The sequence below is a fragment of the Macrotis lagotis genome, chromosome 8 (genome assembly GCF_037893015.1).
Source record: "Macrotis lagotis isolate mMagLag1 chromosome 8, bilby.v1.9.chrom.fasta, whole genome shotgun sequence".
Lineage (NCBI taxonomy): Eukaryota > Metazoa > Chordata > Mammalia > Peramelemorphia > Peramelidae > Macrotis > Macrotis lagotis.
Genome location: NC_133665.1, coordinates 95,468,222 through 95,487,537, shown reverse-complemented (window position 1 = coordinate 95,487,537; position 19,316 = coordinate 95,468,222). Strand labels below are relative to the sequence as shown.

The window sequence follows — 19,316 nt, the reverse complement described above, 5'->3', positions numbered from 1 at the left end:
TAGGTTTATGGCTTAGGTGGATGATAAAAGGAGGGACTGAACAACTGGCCATTCAGTCACAAAAAAATAAAAAAAAATTTTGTTTTAATGACCAGAGAATACTCCCTTTGAAGCTGCACATGGATTTCTGGCTTGCCAATCTTGAATATGCTGGAAAGAGAGACTTTGTTAAGGAGACCTTTCTCCTTTTTAATTTGGATTTCTTTGTTTCTTAGATTCTTATAGGAGTTTTCTCATTTAGAGTTGAATTTTAGCTTTATAATCAAATGATCTGGGACTATTCTTTTTTGGGATATCCTCTCACTTTTGTTCAGTCCCTCCAGTATCCCCATTTGGAAGGGCAGCACGCCAAACTTAATATAACAAGGAAGATGACCATTTATAGAATTGCCAGAATCACTGTTCTCTAAACCCATCAAAGAATTCAGTGCTGGATTGCTACTATAGTCACATCATTTGACGACCTTAGAAATGCTTTTAAGACTTGTTTTGTACATTGGTGTGTTCAACATTGACCCTTGCTGTGTGGGTTGTATTTTTGCTTTTATGCTGTGTGGCATGCTAACTCTGGACTCTGTGATTGTTACTCAGACATTCAGTGACCACATTTGTACCACTTAACACACCTATGCTTGGTACTCAAATAGAGAGTCTTTCTTCAAGTGATTGAGCTTGAATTTCCCAACATTTCCCCAAAACATTGATTGGGCATGATGTGGCCAGTGACATTCCCTTTCACATAACTGAGGGAGTAGAGATAAAGAATGGTCAAATGTTACTCCCAAAATGACTTGTCAAGAGAATTCAAACTTACTTCCAACTTTTCCTCCTTGATTCACCACCTTGTATTTCATGTATTTGTGAAACAGGAGCTCATTCAATCAAGGAATGAAAACTTTCCTTTCTTGTATAATTCAATCCCTAAACTGAAGGTCATCGACTTTCTTTTTTTGATCCCACTTGGGGCAAAAGCCCTCTGAGCCTAGGTAAGGCTAGGGCAGGGTAGAGCAGAGTTGTTTTGAAGGACTCATAATTCACGAAAGCTTTTTTACAAAACACAGCACACTGTTTCACAAGTTGCAAAACACTGTTCAACCACCAGCAATAAAAATAACCATCACAATTTAACATGAAAACAGTTTCATTTCATCACAAGAAATATTTTCCAGAAAATGAAATCATTTCAAGCAACATCAAGGACAGTAAACCTGGTGACAGCCCCCCCCCATAGCGGATCCTCAGGTGGCTACTCCATTTCTACCCCAGGCTCACCCAGCGACATCCAGTTATCTATCATCAGGTAGTCCAGAATAAACACTGACTGAGTGGGGCAAAAATTACTGCCTATTTGTGACAAGGTAGAGAAGCCCAAAAGAGTAATGTCTTTATATTGATGTGTGCCCTGCTTTAATGAAATCCATTGTTAAAAAACCCAAACTTAGAAAAAAAAATAAATTAAGGGATAATTATTTGCATTACAAAAGGATTTTTCACTTTACAAAAGACTGCTGGGTTCTTCGAAGTAGTTAGCCACCCAGATGCAGTTAGAATATAATTACATTTACAAAAATTTCCATTTACAGGCAACTTTTCCAGAACCTGGCTACTGTGTGAAATGAAGTACACCTGGATAAGAGGTGCACAGAGGGTAATGACCTGGTCCTTACAGTATACTGGGATATAATCAGAAAATTTGCGGGGATAGTTTCAGAGATGTATGTGCCTTCAAACTCTGGGCTTCCTACTTTAAAACTATAAGGGATAGTCTTCGAGAGCAGGTTTGGCTGAAACTGATGACGGTTCTTATCCTTTCCCATTTCCCCTTCTTGGGGGTGTCTCATTTGCTTTGTTTCTTATTGACTCATTTTCTAATTGTGATTTATAATCATCAAGGCTAACTCAGTTCTCCATTTAAAGGAATAACTTTAGCAGAAATTTCAGATGCCATAGTATAAAGTGAGGGGCATTTGGGACCAAAGGCCCTTTCAGTCACTTGATGGAATTGGCTAAACTACTTGTCAGGTAGCCAGCTGTTGGACCAGACACTTAGGAGGCTCTCAGAAAGTAAGATTAGGAAGTCAGGGACCATGAAGACTTTACTCACCTGTCCACTCACACCTAGTGCAGTTCCTTGCATATAATAGGTGCTCAATTAAGGTTTGAATGAATGGATCAATTCCAACTGATGGTGAGTATATGGAAAAAAATAGACTATTATTGACAAAAAGGAGTCTCTTCCTGAGTGACTTTCTTTTTTGGTGGCCTGGTGGCTATGGAAGGTGACCTTGTAAGCATATTCTCCCAAAGGCAGTAATCTTTTCAGAGCTCTTGGGGCCCTAAGCAACTGAGATCTTTAGGTTTCCCTGACTCCCTCTCCATCTTGCTTCTCCAGAGAGCTATATGGGGGTGAGGAGGTAGCTAAATAGAGACAACTACATGACTTAATGGAGGTGATAAATGTGCTTAGAGATGCCAACTGGAGGAACCAAGAGTTATTTCAAATATGCCTTTGGTGACTGGGCAAATATCACAATAGTTACACAAAGAAGGACGGGAATATGCCTGAAAGTTGAAACACATTGTGGAGCAGGTTCAGTTGCATGCATGAGGATCACTTTGGGTCTTCTTACAGTCAGAGGATAGGTTGTTGCTAATTTGAGAATTAACCTATCACATGGTTTGCACATTTTCACAGGATTCACAGTCACACATCCTATTACAAATAGTAAACACATGTTTTTCAGAGACACCTCATCTCTATCTTTTCTCTCATTGTTTTTGTCTCTTACAAAAGGCACACACTTATAAAGAAAGCTTAGTTTGAAGAATATGATGCCATTGATTTTTCAGCAAGAATGCCTCTAATAGAGTCTCAAAAGAATCAACTTTGTTGCTGTGTTGAAACCAAATTACCTTTTTGAGGGTTCAGGCCATTTTTTTCACTGCTCTTTTTTTCCCCCACTAACCCTACTCCCCAAAATAAAAGAAAATACTCACAAATTCAAGTTGGATTAAATTGGAGAAATATCAAAATATCTAGTCCTGGGTAACCATTCTATTATACAATCATACCTCGCCCAACAATGAGCTGTCCAAAATACTTTTTGCAAAAACATTAATACACAGTAACCACAGTGTCACATCATGAAACCCTGGTGTACCATTGTCAGGCCAATTTACCACTGAAAGCATCGAAGCTGTGGAACTGGTCTGTAACATTAATACACCTGATTAACCATGTTAGTCGAGGTATGCTCGTACTAGTAAAAACATCAAAACCCAGTAAGAGACACAGGTCTGATTGATTTTTTTTTTTTTAATGCACAGAAAGGGCTAAAAACCAGAAATGTGGCACCAGGTGAAGAAGGAAACAGGAGATGAGTATGGTCTGGTTTGCTCATAGTTCCTCAAGATTGCCCTTGACTGATTCAAAGTTCTTATGGAGGAAAGAAGATATTCTTTCTCTGAATGAGAATACCACCCTAAAGAATAGAAATTGTTGAGCCACCTTGAGGTTGCCTTCTAAGGAGAACCTATTTGTTCTGTTCTCCTTCACCACTGCCAGCAGTAACAAAAGTGCATTACAAATTTTACAGAGGGGTTAGAGAAGGGATGAAAGTGGCTTGGGGGAAGGATAGGAAAGTCAGGACAGTTCAGATAGAGATGATCACTTAGGATTCAACTGTCCTGTTTGTCCTTTGATATTCTTCCAGTTGGTTTTTCCTGTTCATGGCCAACCGTAGGTCTTGTCTGATCACCTGAATCTGCTTTTCCAGCTCAGTGAGCTCCTGTGTCACTGAGGTCCTAGCAGTATTTAGGGAGTCTGGTTTCCCATTGGTGGTAAGGGAAGTGGGAATCTCTCTTCTCACTATAGGAAGGGAGATGCCCTGATGGGGGTGCATGTTCAGGTGGCTTTGCCCTTCGTCACTGTAGGTGTATTTCCGGCGATTGCAGTGGCCCAGGTTGGCAGTATTCCATATGCTGAGCTGACTGTTTGCTGCATTGGCCCTAGGGAAACAATAGAGATTTTTCAAAAGAATGATACTTTGACAGTTCAGAAGAATGACTTTTTATATATAGCAATTCTGGTGAACTTAGAGTACTGTGGTTCCCTTTTTATCCTCAATCTGACTCCTTGTCCCTGTGTTCATCTAGATAACTTCTTTCTTCAGGCTTGTCTTCTTCTTACAATACATCCTATCCTCACATAAATCCTATAAAGTATGTAAAAATTTGTTGTTCATCCATTCTGTTGGATTCAAGCATGACTCCATAGACTTTTTGATTATGAGGTTATCTTGGTAAAGATATTGAAGTGGTTTTCCATTTCATTCTCCATTTTAGGAATTGAGGAATTGAGACAAATAGGGCTTAAGTGACTTGCTTAGGGTTACACAGTTTGAAAGTATCTGAGGTCAGATTTGAACTCAGATCTTCTGTGCTTCAAACCTATTGTTTACTTTGCTGTACCACCTACCTGCCTCTAAGTCTTCATTTTATAGATGAAGAATTTGCAACTCATAGAGAAGTGATTTGCTTAAGATCATGCAATTATTATATGACAGAACAGGTCCTTAAAATCAAGTATCCTTAAAGTCAAGTATCCTGCCCAGTATCTTTTCTACTATATCATACTACTTTTCCAATAATTGAGTTTTTTAACTCATCCTGCTTGAGTCAGCAATTGACTTTATTTCCTTACTTGGTACACTAGTTGCTTCAATTTAGGTTGTCTGTGACTCCCACTTCTATTTACTGGTTACTCTTAGGGAAATGGGGACTGAAGATGAATTCAGCTGCATGTGATTTGCAACATCACAGATTCTCAGATTCTGGTTGGAAGAATTCTCAGTTGATTGGAGGGAACCTCCAAACATCTAGTCTCACCCTTACCTAAACAAGAACCCCTTCTATGATGTCTCCAGTATAATAGGATCTGAAAAGCTTTGAGCATCAGTCACTTATTACATGAACAGTAGTATGCATTTAGTATTCACTAGCAATCAAATCATCTAGTTTGACTGAGACCCATCTGTGAACATATTCCACAAAACAAGATCACACTGTCCAAGGAAGGGGAAGAAGATGATCCAAGGCAACTGCTGCTTCTGCATTCACTACTCTCTCCTTTAATAAACATTGCTTAACACCATTGTGGTTCTCCTACCATGCATGTTCCAGCCTTCTCTCCACAAGTAGAAGAGCATTTCCCCTTTTGACCACTGACCAGCCATCTTTATGATGGCTCAATGCCTTCCAGAGAACTGTAATCAATTGCTCTCCTCATCCATGTTAGCAGGAGTGAAGTGCTATAGAGAGAGGCAAACTTTTCTCATAAATAGCAGCTGCAGCTTTTGCTCCTTTATTCAGTTAGCTCCTCAGTATCCCAGTCTTCTTGTTGGGATTGATCTTGCATCCCTTGAGTCTTACAGGGGACTGAATCTGTAAAACTTTTGGTCTTCTTGACAGAGCATCACATACTTTCTGTTAGACCTCCCTGATACCATTTGCCTGTCTGCTTAGACCTTTTTCTCCCTAGCAGGCTCCAGACTTCTTTGCCTTTTTGATTTCTTTGAGGTTGCTCTCCGCTTAATGCTAAGACCTGCTTGGACCAACTGTCCCCCTCTACTGTGTTTTCTAGTCCAAGACTTTAGCTAGTTTTTCTTCTGATAAAATAACATGTTTAAAGCATGTTGCAAATCTTAAAAGTATTACATAAATGCCATTATCATTATTATTATCAATATTGCTTGATTCCCTGAATTCTGACAACTGTCATCCTTTCTATTATAGAATGTATAGCTGAACCTCAGAGTGTGTCTTGCTAACACCTCACATTTCTCTAATGTTTAAGGTTTTTCCCATAATATCATTGTTGGTTAGGCATGGAAAGCCTAACAGATTGAAATTAAATGGCTTGTCTTGGTTTATATGACTATAAAGTAAGTATCAGATCTGGGATTCAAGTGCAAGCCCCTCTGCCTACAAATTGACAACTTTCCACTGACCCATCCTGCCATGAATAGTTGAGCCTAATGGGGCCCAAAGTTCTTTCTTTCTTACAAAAAGAATGACACAGTGAGATGTTTTGTATCACTCTAGATATGGCAGAACACATGTTTCTTTAGCTGACTTCCTTCTATTCCAGGGTACCAGTGTGCCCTGCTCATCCATCATCCCAGAATGGCTTATCTTGCATCCTGGTAGTTCTGCTCTGAGTGTTTGTGCTTGGTGAACCAGAAAGGTCAGCATCTAAAGAACAGAATTGGGAGAAAAATGTGTAAGCACCACAGGTGATGAGATTTTTACAGGAGGAGAATCTATGTCAGACCTAAGACTTAGAAAACAAATCCCAAGGCATATATCTAATTATCAGAGGGTGAATAAAAGCCAAATAAAAATTGGCTTTGCTACTGCTCTTGGTTTGGCCTTTATCCCAGCAGTACCATTGGGATGTCACTTTGGAATGAGGTACCTACAGTTTAATGGAAAGTTTGAAGCATTAAGAATACCCCCTGGGGTTCTAAAGGAACAGACTATCCTGTTTCTGAAATACAATCTTTCAGTTGCACACCATCAGGAGAATTTCTTACTGAATGAATTGTCAGATTGTGACTTTGAACAGAATTGTTAAAAATGTATTCAATTTGATGAAATTAAAAAAGAAAAGTTGGTGGGAGCAGAGACCCAAACCAGGGGAAGAAAGTTATAGGATCATAGATTTTGATTTTGAAGGGCTCTCAGAGCTTCAACTAGTGTAACCCCTTTATTTAACAAATGAGGAACCTTAGCCCATAAAGGTCAAGGCCTTAACCAAAGTTATCTAGGAAGCAAATGGAAGAGTTGGGATTTGAACAGAGGTTCTTGCAACTGTGGAAAATATAGACTTAGAGGTAGCTTTCTCTGAAGGATCTCAGAGAGAACAGGGAAAGAATTAACACTGGATGAGAAAATAATATGCATTAAAAGAGGGAAGGCATTTGATATTATTGACATTATAGATCTACAGAAATATTCAAGAAATATGTAAGATAAATTAGGGAGGCAGGATATGGGAAAACAGTTTTAAGACTATTAAAATATTTAGTCCCTGCTAGGTTTGAGGACCACAGAAACAATGGAAGGGAATGAATGAAGGAAGGAAAGAAAGAAGGAAATAAGCATTTATTAATCACCTGATATCTATCAAACACTAAGCTTCATGTTATCTTCACAACCTTGTGAGGTATTATACTCATTTTATAATTAAGGAAACTGAGGCAAACAGGTTAAGTGATTTGCCTTGTGTTACACAACTAATAGGAACTGAGAGGTTGGATTTGATCTTGGATCCTCCTAACTTCAAATCTGTTGTTTGTTGTTTGTCCTTTGTTCTTGAAGAGTACCAGTGACATCATGAGGGTGATGTCTTGACTTGTGAGTGGGTTGGATTTAAATGAGACAGAGTTGCACAAAATCATCAGCCTCATCTCTCCTCTAAAGTCATATAATTCTGGTGGTAAGGCATAAGTCAAGACAAGTGGAGATAGCCCAGCCTCCAGACCTAATACTCTAAATAATGTGCTACTTATCTGCCTAGGAGAGGGCAAAGGAGAAAAGACACAGAACTGATTGGCCTTGGTAATGGCCTTGCCCAACATCATATGGGCAATAAATGGAAGAGCTGAGATTTGAATTGAAGTTTTTACAATGAAGAAAAGCAAACTCAGAGGAAGGATTCTAACTCATTGGGCAGATAGATGCTCTTGAAAGAATCTCTGGATGAACAGGGACAAAACTGGAGGTGAGAGGGATACAAAAAAATCCAAGTCAGTTCCGTTGTTCATTCAAGATATTTAACATACCCTTGAATGTTTCTGGTTTGTTCCCACCTTGTCTGAAGCTGGTGGAATATGGAACCTCTGTAGGGAGGTCATGACCCAGTTCTATAGGCTCACCTTTGCTACACCTGTCCTGAGGTTTCTGAAATGACACAGTGACACTAGATTCCTGAGTTGAGAGACACCTGGGTTCAAATGTCACTTCTAGCATTAGCAGATCATCTGTAAAATGGATATAAATATCTCTAGAATACATCTTACAGGGTTTATGAGGGTCAAATGAAATAAAATACAGTGCCTCACAAACCTCAAAGTGCTATATGAATGTCAGCTATCATTAAAATGTATTTCTGAATGCCCAAGGCAGAGGGCATGTGTCAGTACCCATTAATGGGATCAAGTATGCCTTGATGGAAAGGATATAATTCTTATATTTAGCCACATAAGGACAGCTTTAATCATGCTTATTATTGACATTAATCCTTTTACCTTCTCTACCTCATCTTCACAGGCAAGAATTTGGTAAGATGGGTATGACAAAGGTATAAAGATATATTAGGTGAAATTCATTTCTTATATGACAGTCATCTTCTTCTAAGCATGCTTTAACTTGTTAATGTCTTTCCTAAAATATGTTTGATATCTTTTTCAGCCTGTATCAATATTTTAAGTTTGCAAGCAAATGTTTTTCTGGTTTTCATTTGTATACACTTAGCTCCTAATATAATGCTTTGTATATAGCAATACTCACTCATTGCTTGTTGGATCGAAAGACACATACTTGGGGGAGTCAACCATGGGTCTATGAAAGCACTGTCTGTCTCCTAATCCTCAGGATCCCAACTGGTTCCTTCTGAGGACTCTTTAGGTATTAATTTATTGCCTATAATGCTGATAGAGACATTTTTATTGCTTGGTATACTGTGATACACTGTCAAGATACTAGTTAAGATCATAGAACCAGAGCTGGAAGCCAGATGAGGTCTGGAGAATTTAAGTGATTTTTCCCCCCAGGGTCACAGGGTTGGAAAAGTGAGAAAGTATTTGAACCCAAGACCTCTCTAGAGCCAAAGCTTTTCCCACTATTCCATTCCACCTCTCTGTAGACTGGGCAAGGAAAAACAGACTAAAAGTAACAGTTGTAATCCCTGGAAGACACAGCTATAGCTTACTTCTGGGGAAATGGTACTCACTTCTAGGGGGGCCATGGCAGATAAATAGCCTCATTTCTCCATTATTCTAATCAAGTTTTTGCTGGAGGGGTTTGCTGGAAGAACCTAGGAGAACCCAACACTGAGGTGGAAGGACAAAAGGAGTAGATGATTCTGTGCCTGCCTTGAAGAAACTTGTAATGTGTTGAATAGATATACCCTCTCTACATCTTCTCACAGATGAAGGAAAGAGAATGTATGTGTTTGTTAGGCACACATTCCTATGACAGCTTTTCTAAGTGGTAACAAGAAGGAGAAGGGTAAGTTTATCCCATTTCATCTTTGGATTATCAACTGAATTTTTTTAGATTTTGAGTCTGAATCTTCATGGTACTTGAGCATATGAATTCACAGCATTCAGTGCACAGTTATTTAAGGGAAATGATGGTTATTTTATAGGAAAGAACCATGTAAACATTGGAAGGGACTTCTGAGAATACAACTTTGCTTATACAAATGTGGAAACCCGGGGCTTAACTTTACTGGCCATACTTTGTCCACAGGTAAGAATTTGAACCATGTTTCTCTGGCTCCAAATATAACCCTTCTTTTCTAGATGATCATACTGGAGGCCAACTGGCTGGTTTATGCTTCATACTCAAGTCAGAGAGCCTACTGAGCATGAAAACTTCAAAGCTGGGCTGATTTAGGGACAGAGATGTATATACAGGAGAATAGTGACAATAGAGGGCAATAAAACATATCAAAGACAAAAATAGGGTCAGAGGTCAAAAAGGTCTACAGACTATAAAGTCAGAGACCACACAGGGCCACAGTTCTTATCAAGATAGAGACCATATGAGGATAGAGACCAGATAGAGTTGGAAATCATATAAGGACAGATACCATATAGGACCTGAAACCAAGAGATGGTTGACTAGGAACCATATAAAGTCAGAGACCAGATAGGTTTGGAGACTATTTAAAGAGAGAATATAAAGGGTAAGAAATTATAGGATGAGAGACCATATAAAGACAAGAGACTAAAAATAGAGTAGGTAGCGATTGCAAAAACTAACGGAGATAACATTTGAATGTTAACTTGGTCTGTGTTGCTGTTCATTTACACTCCTACTCTACACTATGACCTCATTCAAGCTGTGATCTCACCTGAGTCTTCCTTTACAGAAGGATTCCATCTTCATAAAGAAAATATAAAGGCAAATGCAAACCTAACCCATTGGATGATCGTTTACCTAATTTTATGTAGTGCTTTATAGTTTGTAAAACTTTCCCTAAAACTACTCACTTGCAATAGGCCAGGTAAGAAAACTGAGGCTCAGCAAAGATCCTCACTCCTGGTATATGAACCTATGTGGCAAACTTGGATCTGCTGTCTCCAATGCTCATTTCATGGCCCCACATGATTTACCAATAGGTTAAAAACATGAAGAGAAATGAGAACTTCGCTCACCACATATTGTTCCATAGGGAACAAGATTCTTTGGGGGAAATTCATTTTAGTGGAATTTTTTGATGAAACATGCAGAGGAAAGGCTTGAAGAAAATGTTGATACTTCCACAAAAAGTTTTACTGACCTCGAAGAGCAGATTCTGGCCTAGAAAATAAAGACCCTTGCTATCAAATTGTTGACAAAGTAATACTGGACTCTTAAGCTCTTTAAACCCTTTTCTTCCCAATCATCCTTCTAGGTAGAAGTGATAAATGTATCAGGAGAAATTTCCAACCTCAGATTTTTCTAAGTTTTTGCAAGTTTTCCTGACCTTGGGTGGCATGCTGAGTTGAATGCTGAAGGCGTCGAAGTGTTTAATTTGGTACAAAGAGTGAGACACAGCTAAGAAGTTTCCTTAAGTTTGTGGTTTTTTAATGGGCTTTGGGATCTGGAATTGGACTGGGAATTCTTAGAAGAGGCTGCACAGGTGGAGGAAGGAGAAGATAATATCTTTCTGTCTGCTGATATTTTATAGGAATTACATGTAGAAGAGGAATTTTTTTTTCTACTAGGATTCTAGGAGAGGAGAGAATTTCCAGTTAAGTTATGAGACAGAAATAGAGAACACTGTGAGATATAACATGGATAATTTTGATTATCTGTTGTAATATGTAAATTAAACTAATGTGACAAAAATTAGAAAGAAAAGAGAAAATTTGGGGAAAATTTTATAGACGGTTTCTTGGGGTTTCATGTCTCAAATATATGGAGAATTTTGTCAAATTTATAAGTATGTAAGTCCTTCTCCAATTGATAAATGTTCAAAGGATATAGTTTTTGATGAAGAAATAAAATTATTATATAGTCTTATTAAAAATGTTTTGAATGATTAGAGAAATGCAAATTAAAAACAACTTTGATAAAGTCTCACACCTATTAAATTGACTAAAATGATGGAGGGGGAAAATGACAAATGTTGGAGGGGATATGGAACAATTGGGACATTAATTCACTGTTGGTGGAAATTATGAAATGTTCCAGCAATTTAGGAGAGCAGTCTGGAATTATGCCCAAAGAATTATATAACTGGGTATGCTCTTTGACCCTGAAATACCACTATTAAATTTGTTTCCCAAGGTTATCAAGGGAAAAAGGAAAAGAGCTTATATGTTCTAAAATATTTTATAACAGTTCTCTTTATTGTGACCAAGAACTGAAAATTGAGGGGATTACCATCAATTAGAGAATGGCTAAACAAGTTGTAGCATATAATTATGATATGTGATATATGATTCTGATAACACTACTGTGTTATCACAAGCAATGAGCAGTTTGATTTTAGAAAAGCATGAAGACATACATGAAATATGAAAAGTGAAAGCATATCAAGAGAATGTTGTCTATAGTAACAGCAATATTGCTTGAAGAATAACCAAGTTATTCTGAGTATTATAAATATTCAAATCAACTACAAAGGACCTATGAAGGAAAACATTATCCAACTCCAGAAAAGAACTGATAAATATAAGTATGCATAGTGTACTTTTGCATATATTTATAATATGTCAAATGGTGTCTTTCTCTAGTGCAAGTTGGAGAAGTAGGGAAGGATAGAATTCACCTAAATTCAACCTAAAATGTAGCAAAAATAAATAAATTAAAAGTTATAAGGAGTCAAATAATAGGGAACTAATTTGAACTGACTAACAATAGAATGGATTGATTAGGTGGGCAATAAGTTGGCTATCATTGGAACCACTGGTGAGTCAAGAACCTTGGAAATGGTTATATCCCTCCAGACCACTTGGCCTCTTTCCTATGTAGTCCTTGACAGCTATCATCCTGGAGAGCAGGATATGAGATCTAGAAATGTCTCCTAGATACTGAAGACTCGGAAATGTTCTTGACACTGTCAAATGGTTCAGTATCAAAAATGGATGATTTTTTATTAGTGGAAAGGACATTCAAGAAGATGCATTACTGTCTCTAAGGACCATTTCTTTTGAAATGAGACCTTGAGGTGATAGTATGTGAGCTCCAGGAGAATAAAAATTGTATTAATAAAATAATAATGATAATAATAATAATAATAATAATGCTGGATAGCATATACACACCATTTCAAGATTTGTAAAGTGCTTTACAAACATCTCATTTCATCCTCACCACAGTTCTGGGAGGGAAGTATGTGCTATGATTGTCCTTGTTTTATAGATGAGGAAATCAAGACAGATTGTATGACTTGTCCAGGGTAACAGAGTTACCTATTTGTATCATCTGTAGCACACATTAAACAGTTAATGCTTTTCATTCATTTGTTCATTCATTCCCTCATTCAGAAAACTTTAGATTGTTTGGGATGTCCAGAAAGATCTTTGCATGGGAGAATTGAACTGAAAGATTTTGATGGGTTTTCCCAATTCAAGAATTCTATAAGTATGAGATAAAAAAGTCAACAGACAACAATAAAACCAGTCCTGGTGAAATAACAATGCCTCCCTTCTTCCTCCTCAATGGAAGAAAATAATAGCTATTTATATACAACTTTCAAGTTTACAAAGTTAACTTTATGTATCTTATGATGCTCATTGTTTCCTGGCTATAAGCAGCAAGAAAACAAATGGCTTCCTATTACTCCTAGGATTAATCATTAACTCTCTTGTTGGCATTTTAAGCCCTTCACAAGCTAACTGAATTCAGCCTTTCTCTTTCAGTTGATGATTGCCTATGCAGCAAAACTGGCCTATTTGCTGTTTCCCACGGGACATTTGATTTTCTGCCCCATATGCTTTGATCCCTGTATCTGAAATATTTTTTTTTCCTCACATCATCTCTTAGGACACCTAACAGTCTTGATGAGGTGTAACTCAGTTGCTACCTCTTCTTGATTATGCCTCTCGAACATCCATTGTATTTTTATTTTTAATATTTCTTGTATTGACTTTGTTGTTGCATTGTTTGTAGTAGAATTTAAGCTTCCTAAGGGCAGATAGTTTCACTTTTGTTTTCATATTTTAGTGCTCAAGTTCACAGTGACTGGCACATAGTAGACATTTTAATAAATTTTTGTTGCTTGATGATTGAAGAGATTATGAATAACAGTTTAGAGGAGAGGAAACAAGTTTAGAGAGGTTAGTGCTTCCCCAAGGACTCCCTGAAGAATGTTCTAATTGATTGTATGACAGGAGAGACATGGACACAGGACCTTCCATCATAGGATGACCCTATTAAAAAAGGCTTTGTGGTCTATGAGTAAAATAGAATTCCAGAAGTTCAAAAGAAAGGGGGGGAATGTGTAAATTTAGAGACTTCTCCACTCCAAATGTTCATGTGGGCCATATGTGCCCAACCTGATCTTGGATTGGTATCATCAGTCACAGTCAGACACACAGTATCTTGATCCCAACAAAAGGATGCCATTTTGATCTTTGAGAATAAAGAACAAGAACTAACCAAACAGGTACTTGTCCAAGACCACATTCCCCATATCATCTTCCCAGAGATTCACTGTCATCCTCCCCTATTAATGCCTAAAAGTCAGAATGTGGGGGAAGAAAGGATGACTCCTTTAAATACATTTTAACACTCAAGATTTCAGTATTCTTTAGAACCCAGGAAATGGACTCCAAAGCTCTTTTCCAAATATTCCCTGAGTATCCTGCCTCCATTAGTTCTTTTTGCCTAGGCAGAAGGCTGGCTGGTTCTATAATTTGCTCTGGCTGCCTCAAAGCTCCAGAGCATCTGGTAGGTTGAGGAGATGATTTAGAGGAAGGAGAGTGAGAACAGCAAGCAGAGGGAGTTTTTCAAGTCTTGGAATTGCTCTGATTGGAATTTAGTGAAGGGAAGGGTCTGGGAGACCTTTGTGGGTCACAGGGAAATAATTTGTGGGAGGGATACCAGGCTAGATGGACTGACTTATTTGGCTCCACTTGGAGCCATAGAACTTAAACTTATACCAAAATAATCCACTAGTGCAAGGTTTATTAACATTTTGCCTCATATCCCCATCTGTAGAATGATCTGGAAAAGGAAATAGCAAACCACTTCAGGAACTTCACCAAAAAATTCTAAAACCCAAGGTTGCCCTTTGGCAGGTCATTCAAGATTATAGATTCATTCTCAGAAAAATGTTTTAAATAGCAAAATAAAATAAGATTTTTAAAGAAAGAAATTATAATGAAATATACATACTTCTTCATATTGATCTTTCTCTACATCCACACACACATATATAAATATGAACACACACTGACATGTGCTTATACATTTAAAGAACACAGCAATGCTTATGTATGTACACACATGTATATGTGTGTATGTCTGACTCTATATCTAATCTCCAGCTGCTCCAGGCCTTCCAAAACCTCAATGAAGTCCACAATACTAATTTCTATAGCTGCATTCTTCTCCTGGCTTTTCCATTTACTAATTGTATAACATGTCAGAATTAAGAATCTTAGGTTGGCAGAACCCTAAACAACACTTAGTCCAAAGGAGTCACACACAAGGCACAAAGGTCATGTGTGGTCCACAATATTTCCAAGTGAGACCCAAATGGATGAAAATGTAGTTGGGAAATATTTAGCAAAATAAGTGAAAATACAATAAAACATAGATAATATTGATAATCGATTTTCCTAAGCTGTATGTGACCTGCAGAGATTCCTGTTCTTTGATTCTTGTTGTAATGTACTTCTTAGTGACTCTTGTTTCTTTTTTTATGTTATTTTATTTTTTCCAATTACATGCAAAGATAGTTTTCAACACTCATCTTTTTTGTAAGTTTTTGAGTTCTACATTTTTCTGTCACCCTTTCTTCCCTCTCCCCTCCCTGTGGCAGCGAGCAATCTGATATAGATTGTACATGTACAATCATATTTAGCATATTTCCATATTGTGACTCCTGTTTCTATTTGAGTTTGACACAACTGATTAGTCTGTTCACCCCATGAAGGAATCCTTTATACTCTTGTCATCCTTGATGAGGGAACCATCCCAGGCTCTGCTCAAACATTGCCACTAATCATGGCTTTACCATCTAACAAGGCAATGCATCTATTTTTGGACCACTCAAATGTTAGAAAGTTCTTCCTTAATAACACAATTAAAATGCAGAACTTTAAGATTTACAGTACTTCCCTTACAATGACCCCAAAAGAAGTCAAGCAAGTATGACTTTCATCACTTGACAGATACTGGAGAAAGAAAGTGGCTTGATCACAATTTGTTCTGACTTAGTGGTGCATTTTTTAAAAGAATTAATTTTAGTGTGGTGAAGTGATAAAGCCTGGGATTTGTAGTAAGAGGGCTTGTGTCTGAACTTTGCTTGATGATGATTTTTGTCCTTCATTCTTTAAGAAGACCATGACATCAAGGAGGTGATACCATGACAAACACATGAATTAGATTTGAGTGAGGGGGGCTATGCTATGTCACCAGTCTCACTTTCCCCATGGAGTCATCTGGGTCAAGTGGCCATATATGAATCAGGATGACTAGAAATTGCCCTGGATGAGAGGCAATCAGAGTTAAGTGACTAGCCCAAGGTCACACAGCTAGTGTAAAATGTCTGAAGTCAAATTTTACCTCAAGTCCTCCTGACTCCAGGGTTGATGTTCTATTCACTGAACACCAAGCTGCCTTATTCCCTGTGTGACATTAGGGAAAGTTACTTAATCTCTCTGGACTTCAGGTTCCTCATTGTAAACTGAGGAAATAGGACTAGATATCCTCTAAAGTTCCTTTATGCTCTAAATCCTGTGACCTTGAACTCTGGTTTCCTGACTCCAGCTTCTGTATTTTTCTCACTATACTCTTGTTACTACCTCTGCTACCAAGAGTTGAAATTTGCTTCCCTGTTTTCATTTTGCAATCTGAGGCCACAGAGCACAAGACTAACTTCACTTCTAGATGACAAGCCTTCAAAATAAATGAAATTTTTTATTTATATATTTTCTTCTGGGGGGGGTCCTCAAAATTCTCACAATTATTCCTCACTTAACCATCACCATCCCACCTAAAATGTTCCAATTTCTAAAAACAATGTTATATAATAATATATATATCTATAATATAATAATACAGACAAGGCAGGGTACATTGGCATTATCACCTTCCTTTCTGAATAGAGTTTTTAAAAGAAAGCTGTGCAAGGGTTGCTGACAGTTTCCCTTACACTTAATTTAAACTTGAATAACGTACCATGTCTTAGAATGCAACTACACAAGCATAAAATGGGAGAGATCTGATTAACTGCATCTAGAGTGAAAAAGACTCAAGGATGTTAATTGATAATAAGCTTGAGGGAATCAAGTGATATCACTGCCAAAAAAAAAATGTGATCTGAATTTACAGTAAGAAAGGCTTACTTTATACTCATCAGAACAAGGGAAATCAAATCAATAAATGTTTATTAGTCACTGGTGTGCCATTCACTGTGCTAAATGCTGAGGATTTTTTTTAAAAACCTCCATTCAAAAAGGAAGGTGATTTCCTTGTTCTGACCAATATAGAGTAAGCCTTTCTTACTGGAAATTCAGATCACATTTTTTGGGGGGAGGGAGGAGGCAGTGATATCAGTTGATTTCCTCATCATTATCATTTGACATTCTTGAGTCTTTTTCACTCTAGATGCATCTCTATCTCTTATTAACTATGTTTCCTTGATGAATTATTTCACCTCCCTTAACCTCAGCTCTTCATCTATAAAATCATGTGAACAAGGCAGACATTATTTCTAGATCATCTAGCTCTTATGAAGAGTGCTCTTTGTAAACCTTGAAGAATAACCTAATGCTAATATTATGTGAATTTTGATCACCACAACAACTGTTATTACCAAAGATTGATGATGAAGTCTGCTACTGACTTCTTGATGGAGAGATGATGGACCTAGGTACAGATTGAAACATGTATTTTTTGGACATGACCAATGTAGGAATTTGTTTTGCTTGACTATATTTGTTATAAGGGCTTTATATTTCTTTTTTCTAGTTGTAAAAGAGGGGAAAATGAGAAAGAAAACAAATTTTTGTTCATTGAGAAAAATAAAAGATGAAGTTACTTGTTTAAATTCTTTGCCTTTTCTGCCTATTACTCTCTCAATCTGAAACATAAACTTTTATCTAAGATATCATCCAAAATTCCTTTTAACTACTTTTACATATCTTGGGTCATTAGCATTAGTACCTAAGATCATTTTGGAGATTATATTTAGCAAAACTTCAAAGGAGCTAGCTGGAATTGAATCATTCCCCAGGTTGCCATGTAGATCAATCAAGAAACCCTTTAAAAGTGTTGCCTATTGAAGCTTTGATTGCTCACTTTTACTTTACTATCAGCAGCCAAAATCACTCTATTCTTTGTAATTATTATTATTGTTTTATTTTTTAAAAAATAAAATATTTAAGTGTTTTAGATATTTTAAAAATATGCTTCCTATTCTCTTTTCTAAAGTCAATAATTGGGACTAGAGGTTGAGGTCAAGACATGGTTGGAGCCATTGGCTCATATGATAGTGGTATTTAGAACTAGATCATCTATTCCAGCACCCTCATTTCACAAAAAGGGAAACTGAAGACAGTAGAAACTTAATCAGGATATTACCTGCTTAAGATCACACAGGTAATAAGTATTAGAACTTATGAACTTAGATACTTAAGTATAAAGCCGTCGACATCTCTACTAGAGTACATATGTATACATATATATATATATATATATATATATATATATATATATATCCATCTTCTTCTATATCTTTATCTGTCCCTGATTGCCCTGTAACTGATTTTTATCATAAATTCCTTCCAACTATTGTTTGATTTTCCTTTCAGAAAATAAATCAACAATGATCTGCACCATCAATTATTTTTTACCTTTTTTCCACTTGCTTTGTCTTGAGCTGCTGCTTTTCCTCAACAAATGAGGTATTTAGAGCTCTGTGTAACCTCTAGATCAAAGAGAAAACATAAAGAAAAACAATTAGAAACTCCTCTTCTTCAAAGTCAAATACTTCAAAAGTAAGTTTGATTTGATTTATTCAGGTAAGCTGATTGAAGAAATATAAGCCCAAAGCATTATGCTAGGCTTTGCAGTAGATAAATATGATAGGAAATTGTCCTGTTTTCAAGGAATTTAATTTGATAGGAAAGCCATTTTAGCATAGAAATTCTATTTTTAAAACTTTTTTTTATTTATTTAAGGCAATGGGGTTGAGAGTGACTTGTCCAAGGTCACACAGCTAGGTAATTATTAAGTGTCTGAGGCCAAATTTGAACTCAGGTCCTCCTGACTCGAGGGCCAGTGATCTAGATGCTCCCAGAAATTCTTAATATGGCAGGGGGAGAATCTACAAGTTCCTAAAGAGCTACAACTTTCTAAAGAGTCTATGGATAGGTTTAAGAATTTCCATGAACTTGGAAAAAACAAAATTCACATCTTGATTTTTCTAATCTTTAACTGAAAGTATTTCCTTTATTTAAAAACAATATTACGAGAGTCTTTTGTCTTCATCAAACTGACAAAGGGATCAGTGACACAAATAAGATTATTAAGAACTCTTAGAGCAAAAAAGAGCCATAGCTTCTTATATGTCTGTCTACAAGGCTCTACCTGGCTAATTCTGCATTTCACATAATAAAATAATGGAAGCTGAACTGAAAGATCTTGGAGATGATCTAGTCCAGCCCATATCTGAAAAATGAGCTCAATTTAAAGTTAGGTTTAGTTCTGCTTGTGTGGCCTTGGACAAAATACTTATCTCTGGACCTATTTTCCAGCAATAAAGCTAGAATATTTGATTAAAAGTTTTCTAAGGATCCTCAGAGCACAAAATTCTATGATCACTGAAAAGTGCTCATTCAACCTTTGCTAGGAACCCACCAGTTTCA

General features: G+C 37.0%; 1 protein-coding gene across 1 annotated transcript in view; it reads right to left on the bottom strand.

The window, feature by feature from the left end:
* Positions 1–3,086: 3,086 nt before the first annotated feature.
* GRIN3A (glutamate ionotropic receptor NMDA type subunit 3A) overlaps positions 3,087–19,316 on the bottom strand; it is a 170,455-nt gene continuing 154,225 nt past the window's right edge. Inside the window, exons 8-9 of the mRNA XM_074199019.1 lie at positions 18,303–18,376; positions 3,087–4,008 (exon numbers count right to left, since the gene is read on the bottom strand). Coding sequence (XP_074055120.1) covers positions 3,672–4,008; positions 18,303–18,376 — 411 coding nt within the window. The 3' untranslated portion in view covers positions 3,087–3,671. The remainder of the gene's footprint in view (positions 4,009–18,302; positions 18,377–19,316) is intronic.